The sequence below is a fragment of the Ochotona princeps genome, chromosome Y, assembly GCF_030435755.1.
Source record: "Ochotona princeps isolate mOchPri1 chromosome Y, mOchPri1.hap1, whole genome shotgun sequence".
NCBI lineage: Eukaryota > Metazoa > Chordata > Mammalia > Lagomorpha > Ochotonidae > Ochotona > Ochotona princeps.
Window position 1 is genome coordinate 1,249,873 of NC_080866.1, and position 17,895 is coordinate 1,267,767.

Here is a 17,895-nt window from a genome sequence, read left to right on the forward strand (position 1 = left end):
CGCCAGTGACAGCAGAGCCTCCCATAGTGGAAACTCCCCAGGTGGGCCTCAGAAAGTCAATATTCCAATCTACGCTTCTGTCTTTGCGCAGGATAATCGGCTATATTGATCTCCCTGTATGCCCATGTCACGTCTGGAGGACAGTGGGTAGGGCCTACATGGTGGAAAAGGGACAGAATCCTCATGCAGTTCTGGATGCACACATGTTCCAAACAAGAGTTGTGACTGTGGACTCTCTTCCGTGCAAGACGCAAAGTCTTTCTGCCTTCTACCCAGTAATTCCACAGTAGCCACCGTGGGTCTATTAAAAATTAACAGCTCATTGAAAAAAACAACCAGGCTTGTACAACTCAACTTTATTTTTCAACTGCAGTGGCTATCACTCTCCCCAGCTCTGATGCACTCAGAGGTGAAGGAGAAACCGTTTCAGATGCGCTGGCAAGAGGAGCGTGCTGATGCCGTGATGCTGCCCAGCGCGGAAGCACCTGCGGATCCGCAGGCGGCACAACTGCACCAGCGAGGGCGGCCCTGCAGGGAGACCCGGAGGCAAGTCACAGTTGGCTTTCGCCTCGCTCACACTGCTTTGCTGCTGCTTTGCTTTTCCTTTGGGGGGGTGGGGGGAGCATACAAGGCAGAATTTTGTTTTACCAGGGGGAGGGGGTGGGCAGAAAGAAGGGATGGTGCATGTTGTGGTATAACTACCACCTGCAGTGCCAGCATCCTGCATGGGCAATAGTTCATGTCCCGGCTGCTCCACTTCTAGTCCAGCTCCCTGCTAATGCACCCTGCAGAAGCAGCAGAGGATGGCCCAAGTCCTTGATCCCCTGCCAAGTGGGAAACTCACGTGAAACTCCTGAATCCTGGCTTACATCTGGCCGAGCACTGCACACTGTGGCCATCCGGGAAGTGAACCAGCAGGTGGAAGATCTCTCCCACTTTCTTTGTCTCTCCTTCTCTCTAACACTGCCTTTCAAATAAATAATTTTTAAAATTTATTTATTTTTATTGCAAAGACAGACCCCCAGAAAGAAGGAGATACAGAGAGAATAATCTTCCATGTACTGGTTTACTCCCCAAGTGGCAGCAATGGCTGAAGCTGAGTCAATCTGAAGCCAAGATCCAGGAGCCCTCCCAGGTCTCCCACACAGATACAGGTCCCAAGGCTTTGGGTCATCATACACTGCCTTCCTAGACCACAAGCAGGGAGCTGGACAGGAAGTGGAGCAGCCGGGACACAAACCAGGCCCACATGGGACCCTGCTGCACGCAAGGCAAGGATTTAGCCACTACGGCATCGCACTAGGCCCTAAATAATCTTTTTCTTTTTTTTTTTTTAAACAGGAGATAATATGGTACTGCTTAAGAACTTCTGCTATATTTTGGTTAGTTGGTCAGTTGGAGGAATTTTTAGGCCATGTTCTCTTTTCTGGGACTTGTTGAAATGAAACTGTTGTGTTTTAATTTGTAACAAGGAGAAAGACATGTAAACTCTGGCCGCCCTAACAAAGGCCTAAGGAAGTAAACCTGGGAATTTCACAGCCAAACAAAAATTTCAACAATGAAAAAAATTCATGTTTAATGGTATTTCTTGCATTTATTCTTAAAAAAAAAAAACCAAGGGCCTAGTTCTAGGTGCAGCTTTTTTGATCTTTTGACTTCATAATTAGAACAATCTTAAGAAACACGAAGAGCTCTCAGTGAATCCTAGTAGAGTTTCCATCCTGGATTCAGAGCTATACCGTGTGTCTACTCTCTGGTGAAAAGCAACCAGCACATACAGGCTTTGTGCAAGCGGCTACACCCACGAGTTCACATCAGAAGACCATTGTTCTAAATAAGGGGCTCTGGCGGGGAAGGGAAGGAGGCCAGGGTATTTTGCTCCCTAGGGGATATTCAGCCCTGCCTGGGGGCCCTTTTGAGGAGGTGGTGCATCTGCTGAGCAGCGGCAAAGATCAGGGGCACCTGCAAAACAGACTCCAACAGCTGCAAACACGGAGAGTGGCCCGACTGCAACACTGTGTTCGGGTGAAAGGATGGGGGGAGGTTCCTGTTCCCACCACCCTCTGAATGGGACTGTAATAGAAGTTCCCTTTGGATTATTTCAGACAATAGCAGCAGCAAAATTCTATCCTTCAAAAATTCCACAAGGCAGCAGCCCTTGGTCAGGTCATACTTCAGAACCACCAGGGGAAGGGTCCCCTTAGATGGCACCGTATCAGTCCCCACCCCAGGGATGCTGCTTCCATTACTGCTGGCTGGCGCCTGAGAACCTGAATTTTTGCAAGGCATGTGCCGTCTGTCATATTGTGCAGCCAGGGCCAAGGATACAACTGAAAAGCTCTCATGGCCTCGATTCTCTATAACATCACCGCAGGTGACAGGTGAAACTGAGTTGCATATTTCTTAAGGGGCTGAGGTATAAGGAAAGGTGGAAATACAAAGGAATACAATCAAAGACAGAAATGCACAATTTCTTTCAGGCCATAATAGTATGCGCAGAAGGGCCCTCGTCAGTGTTTAGGACCCCTTCCGGATGGTGTTCAGGGTTCTCAAAGCCTGTAGTAGTGGACTGCTTCTCAATGTACTCAAGCCATGTACTAACCTACCGACCTAAGGTACTCCATGGGGAGACTGAACTTCATCTGATCTCATTAAGGAACACTGAAAGGAGTGACTCACCACCGATGCTCCATCTAGCCAAGCGCAAATGTGAAGAGGCAGGGGCTGATGAAACACGTGGGGAGCAAGACCTCACAGCAAGTGGGATCAAGCATGACAGGAAGCAGGCCATCCTTGCGAGGCCACTGTCACTGGCCGGCCGGCAGGCTAGCTACTGTTTACTGCAATCAGGATGACATACAGCAGCCATGGAACCCGAGCACAAAGCAAACCCCAGCTTTGCAGGCACCCACAAACATTTGGCAGCTCGGACCAATAATTAAATCATCGAACTGCATATTTATAAACTCACATATTCCTCTGGGTCTCAGTTTCTTTTTGGCCCCTACACACTCACAGTGTCTGAAGGTCAAAGTGTATTTAAGACAATCCTGCTGTGCTGGGCTAAGACATTTTTCACTCCTCATTATGTAAAACATTGCTTTAGATTTTATAAAGAAGGGTGGGGTGGTAATACTAAAATCCTTTCTCCTTTCCTCTAAAGCAGAAAAAACCCTGCCCTTCCTAATGCCCATGCAAAAGCCAACACACACTGTGGTTGGGTCTCACCCAATGTTCTGTCATTTAATCTTAAGTCCCTTCCTTGAGCACAAAGAAACAGATGAAGTGAATTGCCAGGAGCACTCAGCAGCAGAAATTGCTGTGTTAAATCCACAAGTTGGGCTTTGTGCACCTGCCTGTGCCCATTTCCATGGGTGGGTGTGCAGCCTGTAGAGAGGTAACCACACCCAAACTCGAAATGCCACTCGTGGAGGCAACAGAAGTGGCACTTAATAAAACATCAGGAATCCTTATCTACCCTGTGCCAGTGTAACCTGAAGAAATGCAAAGTAACTCTTGGGAATTCACATGCAAGGCAAAAGCCAGTGTAGACAACGTGCAAATCGGAGGACTGTGTGCTGAAGAAGGGAAAAGAGGCAGCCCGTGTGACAATTTGAGGGGGCCTCGGGGTCTTCTTCCTTTGTAGATCCCTTTCCCAATTCAAAAAAAATGAAAATTGTATTTTACAGTGGTGTTGGAAGAAAGATGGATATAATATAGGTTGAGCTTTAGTTACTTTCTGCTTCCAATTTTACAAGAAATGAAGACATTTCTTGTGAGCCCCAAGGCACTGTGCCATCTGTGCCTGAAAGAGAAATCAACCCTGTATACATAGAGCAGTTTTTGAAAACAGGAGATCATCAAAATGTACAATTGCCCAGTGATTATTCCACTGCTGGATAGAAAAGGACCCAACCGGTCAGCTTGTTGGGTCCGGGCCAGTCTTCCCTGTACTCTCCCATGGCCTCACAGGGGAACATAAGCCTTGCCTGGCAATGCTTCAAGGCAGATGGCCACCCACAAACACTCTGGGGCAGTGGGGGATCACAGAAAAGCCCAGCTGACAGTTTTTGCCTCCAGCCAGCTGCACTTCTCAGCAAATAGGGAGAAAATAGGCAGATTACAAGACAGTGGAATCCTTGCCATAGAGCAGCCTGCTCCAAGCATCCTAGCAGCCCTACCAGTTAGTGCAGCCTACAGGCTGGAAAGAAAGCAGGTGTGGAGCTGGCTGCTCATGCGCCTCTATGGGCAATTAAGACAGCAAGTGAATTTTTCTTCAACCTGAGCTGAACCCTCAACACCCAAAGAATTTCTAGTGGCTTCTGTGAAGAACAGCCATTTTTTACAGATGAAAGAGTTACTGTTGGTTAAGCAAGAATCATACATTTCTTTGGATTGGTGTGATTCCTCAAAGAAATGTCTTACACTCTTAATTGGCTGCACTTTAATCTCAGAAACCAAATGCCCAAAAGTTTGGCCCATCTGTTAACATCCAGGGGTTTCACATAGCCCCCGAGAGGCTTCTCAATTCTTGGAAAACTGATCTACCCCAGGTAGGAATATTAGATCATTCCAAACAGCCTGTCTCCAACAGGCTAAACATCAGGACAGTCATTTACTACATAACTAGTGTTGTATCTCTTTTTGTTGTTGTTGTTGCATTTGTGTTGTATCTCTTTACTCAATTAGCTCAACTGCCCCATATTTGGTGCTAACAGAGAACTGGAAGTTAGAACTCAAAAAGTACCTGCCTCCTACTAAAGTCCATAGGCATCTAGGGTTGGGACTTAAGGTTCAGACAAGGGAGAGGCACCTTCTCTCTGCAAGAAGAGCTGCATCACTGGACTCCCCGGAGGCGCCAGCTCTGCAGGTCGCTTGCCCTCAGCGTTCTTGGCCTGGGGGTTTGCCCCGAAGTCCAGGAGCAATCTGACTAGCTCCACACTGGATGCCACGGACGCTGCATGAAGAGGAGACTCCAGACCTCGGCCCTGGTTCACATTTGCTCCTAAACAGGCACAGGAATTAAATGAGTCAGCGAGAAGCAGAGTCTAACCATGTACCTTCCCAAAGTCCCTGAGTCAAGGGGGTCCCTGCAGAAAAATGGAGATAACTTGATTCCATTTAATAATGTGGGCTTAGGCTACACATCCAATCCAGTGGTATTTTCCCCATATTATTAAATGCACCTTTGAGCACTATATACATAGACATGACAAATACAAGCAAAGTTGTGGTGACATGAAAGCTGAACATTTAATGGAACCAACAATGAGACAGAACCCAGAGTGAGACTTGATGGTAAAACTCATCTATGAGAGCAGCCAAGTTCCCACGCTGAGCAGTTGCCACAGCATTTACAACTTGGCACTTGGGATTCTGTGCTCTGCACTCTGAAAAGCAAACGACTCAAGGGGCAGCTCCTATAGTAGGCGGCTGATCCCAATGTCACAAAGCAAGTGGGCTTCTGCTCATCAGCATCCCCACCTAACTGTACCAACACACTCAACAAATTCTCCTCCCAGCCCACATCCTGGCTCTCCGTGGCATCTGCAGGTATGTGTTCTTCACCTTGCACACTGTCCCTCTAGGGAAATAAGAATCTGTGTGCACATAAATATAAACTGGATCAGTCTTCCAAGCGCTCCACTCCATGAAAGATGACAAACATTGAACTTGCCTGGGTAGGAGTTTAGATAGTGCTGTGTGTGTGTGTGTGAGAGAGAGAGAGAGAGAGAGAGACTGAGTGTTTGAGGAATGAATCTCCTAATTCATAGCAATGGCTTCTAAATGAGTAGACGGAATAAGGACAACAACAGCATTCAGTGGCAGGAGCAATGCCTTGAGTCTTAAGAGCGGACAGGACTCAAATAATGAAAGCAGTGATGCAGTGGTGTCCCAGGTGTTGAGAAGGCAGCTGGACAGTAGCAAGGAAGGGAATAAGAATAGTGGCACACAGATCTTTCCCAAGAAAATGTAATATTTACAATGCACTAAAAATGGGATGAGTTCAATTTCCAAATCAGAGAACTAAAACAGGCCCGAGAGCAGAAGACTCAGCCCAAATCAAGCAAGTCTACAAGTTATGCAGGTCGTAATACTGTGCGTGCTCAGTGAAAGACAAACAGAGCAGGATGAAGAAACTAGTCATCATCACCATCATCTAGTTTCAAATGTGAGAACAGAAGTTCAAACAGTGTAAAACAGGGCCCCGTGGGAACACAAGAACGTGAACCCTAATTCTGCCCAACTCTGTCACCCCCCTCTCTTTGCTCCACTACCATGCAAATAAACTTCAAATATATTTAATTTAGTTATTTGCTATCCTTGGGGTGTGTGTGTGTGTGTGTGTGTGTGTTTTACCTGACTCCAGGAGTTTCTTGGCACAGGCTAGCTGCTGGTTTTCACAAGCCAAATAGAGAGGAGTTCCCAAGTGACTGATGTTGTGGTCAATGTTGCCCCCATGAGCTACGAGGGACTCGATGCACTCCACATGACCTGCAGCCCCAGACAAGAGAAAAATAGTCACCATCCAAATTCTCTTGAAAAGCAAATCATCATCCCTAGGTTTTGTGTGCTTAAATTTGTTAGCAACTTTTCCAGGGACAAAGGCCATTTTCTTTACTTAGAACAGGGAATGACTTCAGAGTACATTTGAGCTTGCTAGCCTCAGCAAAGAGCCAGCAACCACTGCCCTTTATCAGTTGTTGGGCTTTGCAACTGGTACCAAGTACAGAAATGGAAGAGGGAGTCGCAGAGGACTGGAAGAAAAGGGCCTGAAGGTACACTTGCTGAAGACCTGGGGGGACAAGGGGGCTGGTGACTCCACACCAAGGGCAGGCCTGGGGAAATGGACACAAGCCAGCCTTAGAAGGGCCTGCTAAGCCCACCACAAGTAGAGCCCAGTTTACCCAGTCAGGCTCAGTAAAGGCTGACTCACTCTTTTTAATCCAGACCATCACTGCTTCCAGAGTTCTTTTAGAATTCTTCCATCATTTCTAGGTGCCCAGCGAATCAGTGGAGTTAGCATGGCTCCTAATCAATAGCTATCAATGCTGTGGGAGTTCGTCACCACCTGCATTGGGCCAGTGAGAGAGGAGACCTTTCTGTGAAAACCCTCTGGCAAGGCATGGGGAGGACAAGGAGGATGCTAAACATCAGAGAAACGCAAAATTTGCAATTTTGTTTTTCATCTCCAAACTAAGAATATATATATATAAAATGGTGGCTTTATGAAAAGAATGATCTGAAAGTGTACACAATATCTAATGGTTCCAAAAGCTGAAGGTTTGTTTCACTTGGCAAACTTACCATGGCCCTTCAACAATGCTACTTAAGGCCTGAAAACAGAAGAATATAATTTGTTTTGGAAAAAAACAACTTGATTTTACTGGACTCCTAGGTTCTTCAATATGTTCCACAAGTACTGGTGGACAGTCTGCTCTGTTATGGCTTGGCCCAGGACCAGTATTCTCAAAGGAAGATTCTCAAATATACTGTGTGTCCTAGTCACCTGGAGGTTGCTAAATCCAACCCAGGTGACCTGCCATGGTGACTGACTCACTGCAGCTTGAGTGGGGTCGAGACGTGTGCATTTGCAACCCAGGTCGTGTTGAAACTGCTGGTCTACTGAAGTAGTCCACTGACTTCTCTAAAATACGTGTGCTGTCTCCCAGCCCTCCTGTCCCTGGTAGGTGTCCCTGGAAGGCAAGACTCACCTCTCTTAGCAGCTTCGTGGATCGGGGATGCCAGATCACTCTTGGGCTGGGGGCTGGCTCCATGTTGCAACAGCAAATTCACACAAGCCAGACTGCCACTGACACAAGCATTAAACAAGGGAGTGTGCCAGTCCGTGGTGATGCCATTCACCTGCAAAGAAAAGCTCCAGGAGGAAGACAGGCTGCAAGGGGTCCTGCCTTCAACCCTCAGTTCCCTCGCCTAGGAGCTATTAGGTAGCATCTCTGGGCCTTAACCAAATGACATATAGACTGCAAGGTGTCCAAAGCATCACCACATACTGTTTTTTCTTTATCCTTCCTGGGATCAAGACTCTGAAATTAGTTAGGATCATTTTAATAGCATATAAACCAATGTCTTTATTTCTAATTTCCATCCTAGACCTATCCCACATCAATGCAGTATCGTCAGCACAGCCAGAATCATCCAAAACTGCTAACAATTGTAACTTTTAAAGACATTGCTTAGATACAGCTGTGGAGTTTATACTTGTGAAAGATTTTATTCAACTCATCCTTTAATGGAAGGAGCTGGTAAAATGTCTAGGCACTGAAGTCCATTTTCAAATATGAGACGTTTTCAAGAAGTCGATGGAAATGTGTTTATTAAAATCTGTGACTAGGTTTCATTTCTTCAGCCAAAAGTAAACTTATCAAATAAATCTGTTTCTCCACGAACTTCTTGAAGTGCCTTCATAGATGCAGAATGGTTAATATCCTAGGACCAAACAGCCATGTTTGGGGCCATTTCTCCTAAGCTGGAAATCCTCAACACTTGTAAGCCAACATCTGGCCTCACAGCCTTAGGTCTATCGTCAAACCCTAACCAGCAAAGCAGAATAAAGGTGTATTCTTTAACGTCTTTAATTCTTTGGTGGCACTATGAAGGCTCTCTTGTGACCTCAGAACAAGGCCCGTTTCCTCAGTGTGCATGAGGCCGCTGGTGCTCTGACCCATCTAACCCACTCTACTCTCCTACCATAAGGGAGGAGTTGGAATTTGCTCACTTGCACTTCAAAGTATTTTCATTTGCTGTTCACAGTAGGCAGGCAGCCCACAATTGCCCCGGAACCACCATTCAGCACACCAACTTCAACAGGTTCTTTAAGCCTCAGCCTAGACAGTGGTTCTTCTACCCCAGGAAACATATCCCTTAGCAGCACACTGTGCGCCTCCTCCCATCGCCTGCCAATCCTCGAATCTGGGCATGCCCACATGACTTGCTGTGGCCAAGCAGTGACAAATGTGATGCAAGCAGAGCGCTCGTCCCTTTTGGCTGCTCTTGCAATCTCAACTTTCATGTGAACAAGCCTAGGCTGCCTACTCACAGATGAAAGACCACACAAGGATTTTGTTTTCCCAGACATTCCAGGCATCCCAGCCACGTGTCACATGCTTTCCGCAGTATTTTAATTCTTTTCCAGTCATAACAGTGAAGGCACAAGTCTACCAGCTATTTAGTAGTAAGTGCCCAATAGAAATTTCTTTCTAGCTCAAAACTCAGTATTTCATCTTATCCCTGGGATACTTACCTGGGCTCCATGCTTCAATAAAAGGTTTGCACACAGGAGATGGCCTCCCAGGCAGGCTTCGTGGAGGGGCGACACGCGATCTGCGGTGATGAGGTTCACAGGCCAGCCCTGAGAGGGGGAATGACTAGAATGAGGGGTGCGAAGCAACAGTGCCCTGCAACTGCGTGCTCTTCCGTCACAATCACATCTAACCTAGCTCCAAGTCTGACAGTAGGCTCAGGGAGCGCAATGAAAGAAAAAAAACAAAGGACCTGTCAGACACACAGCTTGGCAGGACACATTGTAGATCCCTTTTCAAAATGCTTGGACCAGATTCTGGAATATTGGCGTATACATAGTGAGTTACCTAGGGGACGCGGTGCAAGTCTAAACATGAAATTCATTTATGCTTATGCATGCCTTATTCCTATAGCCTGAAGGTACTTTTATGCATTGTTTTTATAATTATGTGCATGAACCAAAGTTTCCCAAGGTGCAGCTTTCCATGGATGGGCATTGTGTTGGCACTCAAAACATCTCCAATTTGGCAGCATTTGGGATTAAGGATGCATCAACAGGACCATGTGGATGCCTACAAACTGAAAAACTGGCTCATCAGTATAGGCATTCAATAAGTACTTTAAAAATGTAAGAGAGCTTCAAAACATTTATGGAAAATATGTGATACGAAAAACCCTAGGGTCCAGCATGATGGCTCAAATGGCTAATCCTGCACTTCCAAGCAGAATTCCATGTCCCAGCTGCTCCACTTCCCATCCAGCTCCCTGATTGTGGCCTGGGAAAGCAGTCGAGGACGGCCCAAGGCTTTGGGACCCTGCACCCGCGTGGGAGACCTGGAAGAGCTCTTGGCTTCTGGTTTACGACTGGCTCAGCTGTGGAGTGAACCAGCAGATGTAAGATCTTTCTCTCTTTTCCAAGCAACAAAGCAATTTTGTGTATATATAAAAGATCTTTCTCTCTGTCTCCTATCTGTAAATCTTCCTTCCCAATAAAAATAAATAAATCTTTAAAAAAATCACAATGTGTGCATTTCAAAAAATTTTCTAGTAAAATATCAATTGAATGAATTTTCTGAGTCACCTTTCTATACAAGATATTCATGGAGGGCCTGGTGCAGTAGCATAGTGGCTAAGGTCATCGCCTTGAACATGCCAGGATCCCATATGGGCGCCAGTTCTAATCCCGGCAGCTCCACTTCCCATCCAGCTCCCTGCTTGTGGCCTGGGAAAGCAGTCGAGGACGGCCCAAAGCCTTGAGATGCTGCACCCGTGTGGGAGACCCGGAAGAGGTTCTGGGCTCCTGGCTTCAGATTGGTTCAGCTCTAGTCATTGCAGCCGCTTGGAGAATGAATCAATGGATGGAATATCTTCCTCTCTGTCTCTCCTCCTCTGTATATCCAACTTTCCAACAAAATAAAATAAACCTTTAAAAATTATGTAAATGCATCAGACAGGTGGTTGGGAGCCATGTCTGGGTTTGGATGTTGGGCAAAAGACAACCACATGCACAATTGGTCAGTGAGGCAAAGCAAGTGAGTGGCAGCCACAGCTGGGGAGGGGCACATCACCTCCAGAAGTGCACAGCTTCCCCACCCATCTCAGGGTGGCAATTTCTGCCAAGATTCCTCCCAGCTCTCCCCAGCCCAGCCAGCTCATCGAACATTGGGCCTTGTCTGATAGTGACATAGATGATGCGGGAGAGAAGAAAATGAGCTTCAATGGCCTGCCTTGCATGTCTCTGACCTGGGAGATCCAGGTGATTCCTGTCGTCTTAAATTCACAGTCCCCCCACTGCTCCCCCACCTAACCCTGGGATCAACTTCTGAGGATAATGCGCTCTCCAGGGGACAGCTCATAGCTCAACCCCAGCAACACATGAAAGCCCTTGGAACACATTCTCCTTCGCTGCAGGACACTTGTGCAATAACAGTACTTTTCCCTGGAACTTTAATTGCATGGTTAGTTTAATTAATAATTCAGTAATATATCGCACCTTTTCTCTCCAGAGTATTTAAAAGTTGTCTAAAACCCTTCCAATACATTGCCTCACGCACCATTATCCCTGACACACATTATTGTACTTTTGTGAGCATTTATGACTCAGACCCCTAATCATCCTTTGGCTTTTGCCATGATTGGCAAGTTCACACAGTTTGAGACACCCAGTCATTCTGGCCCCTCACACCTGAATCTATAGGTGCTCCAATGCATAGCCTGTCCAGGGTTCTGGGAGCCTCGCCATATCCAGCTTGTGAAGCAAATTCCAGTGCTATCCACAGGGAGGGAAGAGACTCTTCTCCACCTCCATTGCCCCAGATCCCATGTATACCTGATGAGCAGTCGACAAATGCTGCCTGGCCCCCTGGGTGACTGCACTCATCCCTTCCCGAGCACTACACCCATGGAATCCGCAATGTGGCATCTGCTATCTTATTTTATTCTAGGCACTATTATTTTATGGTTTCACCAGAGACAGACCCTGCAAGATTTGTTCTCAAGTCTTTTTCATCCCCCTCACTGCTCTGTGCTCATCCAATCTCTTCCCCTCACTGCTAGAATACACACAAAATTCACACACGAAATGGTAACTGCATTTTTTTCTCTGTACAAAGGAAAATGTCCTTTAAGGAGCAATTTTTGTTGTTATTCTACTGTGAGATGTGTCCTCCAGTCATGGCCGCCATGTGTGAACCAACATTTAGATGTTTATATATATATAAATGCAGATGAATGAAACACAATAAAGAAATTATTCACAACAGATATCATGTTCACCTCACATTACATATTCCCGTTACAATGAGGCTCTTTTCAAGCTCCTTCTAAAAATGCAGGGCCTTATTTATAGTTCCCATCAAGCTACAGCTCTACTTTTTTATAGCTGTACTTTAAATGAACTTTGGTGATTTGTCTAAATTATTGACAAATCTAAATAATCATAAGGTACTCTTTAATCCATAGCTTCACACAGCATCCAGTCCGCAGAGGGTTCTCCGTTAAAAGCAATGTTGATTGACAGCTTATCTAATCTCATCCAATGGCCAGCAACTCTCTTGGATGGGTCGCTGGGGCTGGGAAGTATCGGAGCACCATGGGTAATATAGTGCTCATTCCACGGCCCCTTTCTTTCCCAACCTAAGATTCCACAACCACCCAGACTGGACCAGCTGACCACGAGCAAGATCAGGCTTTGCCCTTTTCCCAGTCCACAGCTGCTACTTCCTTCTGGAACTCTCACTAGAGAGGAAGTTTCTGGGCAGCTTCTCACTCACATTCTTCAGACGGTCCCACTCTTTCCACTTGACCAAGATTCGAGCCGTTTGATGTCCCATTGCTGTTTTCCTTAGCTTCACCTGCAAAATCCCTTCATATTTTCCCCAATCTTCTTTTTCTGTTCTCATTATTTTTTCTCATTACTTTGAAGGAGAAATGCATGAGGATGAGCCTTCCCAGCCCCCCTTCCCCGCAGTCTCTCCTCCTCCCCATGCTCTTCTGTAACCCATGCTCCCATGTGTTGGTGCCCCACACTTCTCTTCAGGCACAATTCACTATCTTTTCTTCCTTTCATTGGCCTTTCTTCTCAAAAAAAGAAATTGCCTAAACCCATGGTGTCTCCTTTCACCCACTCTCTCCTCATACACCCATACAAGCCTGCCAAACTGTGTTTAAAGATCACCAGTGAACTCCTCCTTGTCGAATCCCACCCACCTTGCTCTGCCTCTGGCTCCTTCTACCTCAGTTAGCCTTCTCTCGGTTTCCATGTTCTTAAACCCTGAGAGGTCAGAATCCTAGAATCTTTCCTGGCTTCCACCCAAGGATTCTTCGTCAAGTTACTAAAAAAACAGTTCTCACAATTCACTCAGCGTGAAGAATTTACTGAGAAACTTCCTAGTCTTGGCTATGCATTGGAACTGCCTGGGGAACTGTTAAAGTCCAGGTACCCAGGCTGTTTCCCAGAGCAAATGCAATGTAATAAAGGAGGCAGAACTTAGGCACAGGACGTCTCGGGCTTCCAAGTCTTGAGGAGACCCACCAAGCTAAGATGGCAGTGTGCTCAGGTGGTGGCCCACCGGCTTTCTGCTGACCTGAGACATCTCAGTATCACAAAGAAATGCACCTGTGAAATTACTCTACAGATAAAGAATAAAATGCTACCAAGCGAACGGGTTGTGTTCCATCCATCACGACCCATCTGGTTCCCAGTGGTGTTCACTAACTTCTTCTTTTTTTAAGATTTATTTTACTTTTATTGGAAAGTCTGATATACAGAAACAAGGAGAGACAGAGAAGAAAGATCTTCAGTCCACTGACTCACTTCCCAAGTGGCCGCAACAGCCAGAGCTGTGCTGGTTCGAATCCAAGAGCCAGGAGCTTCTTCCGGGTCTCCCACGCAGGTGCAGGTCCCAATGCATTGGGCCGTCCTCCACTGCTTTCCCAGGCCACAAGCAGGGAGCTGGATGGGAAGTGGAGCCGCTGGGATTAGAACCGGCACCTGTATGGGTTCCCGGCGCATTCAAGACAAGGACTTTAGCCGCGAGGCTACCATGCCAGGCCCCACTAACTGACTTCTAACACCAGATATTCATCTTCTCTGGTTTTGAGCATTATGTTAATTGAAGCAAAACGTACAGGCTATTGTGTCTGTGCTTGGCTACTTCTATACATCCATTTTCATTGCTGCATAGTTTTTTTTTTATGAAATAACGTACTTATCCATGTTACTTTCAGTGGACATTTGTGTTGCTGTTATTTTCTTACAACTGTGTATGTACCCAGGTCTATCATTTGTATTACATATGTATCCATACATTTATCAAAATATGTGTACATAGGTGTAAGGTGACACAGTGGCGTAACACAATAATCCTCTATCTGCAATGCTGACATCCCATACAGGCATCAATTCATGTCACAACTGATGCATCCCCCGTTAATGGCTTGGAAAAGCAGTGGACGATGGTTCGAGTGCTCGAGCCCTGCACCCAGGTAAGCTCCTGCCCTCTGGTCTCCTGCTTCGGATTGGTTCAACTCCAGCTATTACGCCATTTGGGGAGGGAACCAGTGGAAAAACTTTTCTGTTTCTCCTTTTCACTGCAAATATACCTTTCAAACAAAAATGAAATCTTAAAAAAAAAAAACCATAAGTACATAAAGCTATTGTATATAAGCTTGGAAACAAAATCACTGAATTAGAGTTATGTTTTTGTATTTGTTAGCTTTTTAAAAATAGTAATTTGGGGGCTTGGCGCAGTGGCCTAATGGCTAAAGTCCTTACCATGCATGCTCCAAGGATCTCATAGGGGTACTGGTTCGTATCCCAACTGCTCCATCTCCCATCCAGCTCCCTGTTTGTGGTCTGAGAAAGCAGCTGAAGACAGCCTGAAGCCTTGGGACCCTGCACCTGCATGGGAAACCTGAAAGAGGCTCCTGGCTTTGGATCGACTCAGCTCTGGGCACTGCGTCTACTTGGGGAGTGAACATGCAGACAGAAGGTATTTCTCTCTCGCCTCTCCTCTCTGCAAATCTAACTTTCCAATAAAAATAAATCTTTAAAAATATATATTTATTTTTATCAGGTCCATTGTGATGCTGACATGGCAGACAGAGGCTTAGTCCACTATGCCATTGGGCCAGCCATGGTTTCTGTTTTTGTTTTCATTTTAAGCTTTAGTAGATGTAGTTTAATAATTTCCCAAGGAACTGGTGTAGTGGCATAGCAAGCTAATCCTCCACCTGCAGTGCCAGCATCCTATATAGGTGCTAGTTTGAGTCCCAGCTGCTCCAATCTAGCTCTCCCCTAAAGGCCTAGGAAGGCAGCAAAGGATGGTCCAAGACCCTGGGACCCTGTACCCACATGGGTGACCTGGAAGAAGTTCCTGGCACCCAGCTTCACAACAGCCCAACTATGGCCTCTCTCCCTCTCTCTCTGTACTTTGTTTAAGTAAAATAAATAAACCCTTTCAAACACGAATTTCTCAAACTGATTTGCATAATTTCCAACGTGAGAACTGCAGTCGCACTGCATCCTTACTAACACTTGTGTAGAAGCAATCTTTCTAAACACAACCTTGCCAGCAGCACAAAGGGCTACAATAGCTCAGACTTGTATCTTGTATTGCCCCAATCACTACTAAGCACATCTTGGCAGTTAATGAACATGTGGCTCTCCCCTATAAGATTTATTTTTTTTTATTGGGAAGTCAGAGATGCAGAGAGAAAGAGAGACAGAGAGGAAGATCTTCCATCTGCTGGTTCATTCACCAAGCTGCTACAACAGCTGGAGCTGAGCCAATCCAAAGCCAGGAACCAGGAGCTTCTTCTGGGTCTCCCACATGGCTGCAGGGTCCCAAGGATTTGGGCTGTTCTCCACTGCTTTTCTAGACCTTAGGCAGGGAGCTGGAAGGGAAGCAGGGCCACCAGGACACAAACCAGTGCCCATATGGGATCCCAGCACATGCAAGGTGAAGACTTTAGCCACTAGGCTTCTGCACTGGGCCCGATCTCCCCTCTTAAGAAGTACTAGTTTTTACGTAGGTGATAGAGGGCTAATCTCCAGAGTATACAAAGAATTACAAACAACCAAAACACCAAAATAAACAAGCCACTCAAGAAATGGGCACGGGAAATGGGCAGACACTTCACAAAGGAACAAACCCAAATGGCAAATAAACATATGAAAAAATGCTCAAGTTCCCTGGCAATAAGGGAAATCCAAATTAAAACATCAATGAGGTACCACCTAACGCCAGTAAGACTGGCCCACATGAATAAAAGCACCAACAACACTTGTTGGCGAGGTTGCGGGGAAAAGGGAACCCTACTCCACTGCTGGTGGGGCTGCAGGCTGGTACAGCCTCTATGGAAATCAGTATGGAGAATATTCAAACAACTCAAATTCAACATACCGTATGATCCAGCAATAGCACTCCTAGGAATATATCCAGAACACTTGTTCTATGAGAAACCAACATGCACTCCTATGATCATAGCAGCACAATCAGTAATTGCAAAAACATGGAAGCAACCAAAATGCCCATCAACAGAGGACTGGATAAGAAAGCTATGGTTCATCTACTCCATGGAATACTACTCAGCTATTAAAAAAAACAAAATGCAGTTCTTTGTGGCCAAATGGGCCAAACTGGAAACCATAATGCTAAGGGAAATGAGCCAATCCCAAAAGGTTAAATACCACATGTTTGCCTTAATTTAAGATGATATGATGTTAAGCATAACATGTTATGTTATGGATATTATGTCATTTGTAGTATATAAACTAAAATTGAACTGTGAATGGGGGGTCACAGAAAGTGGTTAAGAAATCGCATTTATTTTTAACATGTTGACTGCTCAATACCATGTCAATTAATTCCAAAACGATGTTAATTGTTGCAGATGGTATATTAGTGCTTTTATTTGACCGGGATGATACTCTGCTGTCTCTGCCCTCAGACCAGAGAGGGTCTACCCAATAAGTAGTTGGACTTGACTGGACTATAAGATGTTGGACTCTATGCTTGGCATATACTTGCTGAGAGGGAATCTCAACTGAACTTGAACTATGGTTATGCAACAAGGTGGAGGAACCCACCATGGTGGGAGGGTGGGGGGGAGAATCCCAGATTCTATGTAATTACAACACAATGTAATTAATGAATAAATTTAATTTTAAAAAAGTGCTAGTTTAAGTATCTTGCTCATTTGTCTGTTGAGTTGGCTGTACTAACTGTAGACTAGGAGTATGAGTCTCATATGAAATTACTTCAAAAAGTTTGTGGAAAAGAGATTTTGAAAGGTAAGTTTATTTTGCTGCAAAAAATGTCCTACACCCACACATACGTATATATAGGATTCAATTATTGCAATTTTTTCCTCCTAGTCTGTGGCTTGTTTTTCCACTTTTTGAAATATTTTTCTTGAACAAGTTCATTTTACTTAACCTTTCAGTCCTTTTCTTGTAGTATTCCTTTTGCATCCAATGCCCCAATAGCTCCCAGAACGTTTAAGATGGGCTTTTGTTAAAACTGAACACACTGATTCCGAGGGAGCTTTTCAAATATCAATGCATGAGACCTTCTTGGCCAAACAAGGGTATCTGGGAGGTCCCAATATTGTTACTTTTAAAAAGCATTATGTCATGATATGCAACCAACAGAGGGACAGACTTTTCTGACCAAAGGTTGATATGCACAATACATTATCACTCCAAAAATTCAATCAAAGCAAGTGTGGTGTGCTGAAATGCACAAACACGCGCGCGTGCGCGCGCGCACACACACACACACACACACAGCCAATCCAGGTGAGAAAAGGGTAAAAGACCTGAACAGAAAGTTCTCAAAAGAAAAAATACTAATGCCCCCCAAATACCTGAAACCATGCTATTAGGAGCCTTTAGGAAAATACAAATCAAAGCCGCAATGAACTAGCACTTATCCCTGAAAGCATGGCTGTGAACCAAAAGAATACTTCTAAATCCAGCTTCTCCCTTTCTGGACTTAATCACATTTGGATATTTTATCTCTCTCCTCTTACTAAAATGTGCATATTTCATTTACTAAGTGTTTCTCAGTATTCTTTCATTATCGAAAATGCCAGATAAATTAGAAAAACATTAAATGCCATTTATGA

At 45.3% G+C, this 17,895-nt stretch overlaps 1 protein-coding gene across 2 annotated transcripts in view; it reads right to left on the reverse strand.

Moving 5' to 3' along the window:
* Window positions 1-341: 341 nt before the first annotated feature.
* Window positions 342-17,895, reverse strand: part of LOC131478790 (ankyrin repeat and SOCS box protein 9-like) — a 29,289-nt gene continuing 11,735 nt past the window's right edge. Inside the window, exons 3-7 of one of the 2 annotated variants that reach the window (XM_058659368.1) lie at window positions 9,266-9,373; window positions 7,716-7,866; window positions 6,361-6,495; window positions 4,814-5,005; window positions 342-528 (exon numbers count right to left, since the gene is read on the reverse strand). In XM_058659368.1, coding sequence (XP_058515351.1) covers window positions 404-528; window positions 4,814-5,005; window positions 6,361-6,495; window positions 7,716-7,866; window positions 9,266-9,373 — 711 coding nt within the window. In that variant the 3' untranslated portion in view covers window positions 342-403. Of the gene's footprint in view, window positions 529-4,747; window positions 5,006-6,360; window positions 6,496-7,715; window positions 7,867-9,265; window positions 9,374-17,895 lie in introns of both variants that reach the window. The other variant, XM_058659369.1, reaches the window with a different exon arrangement.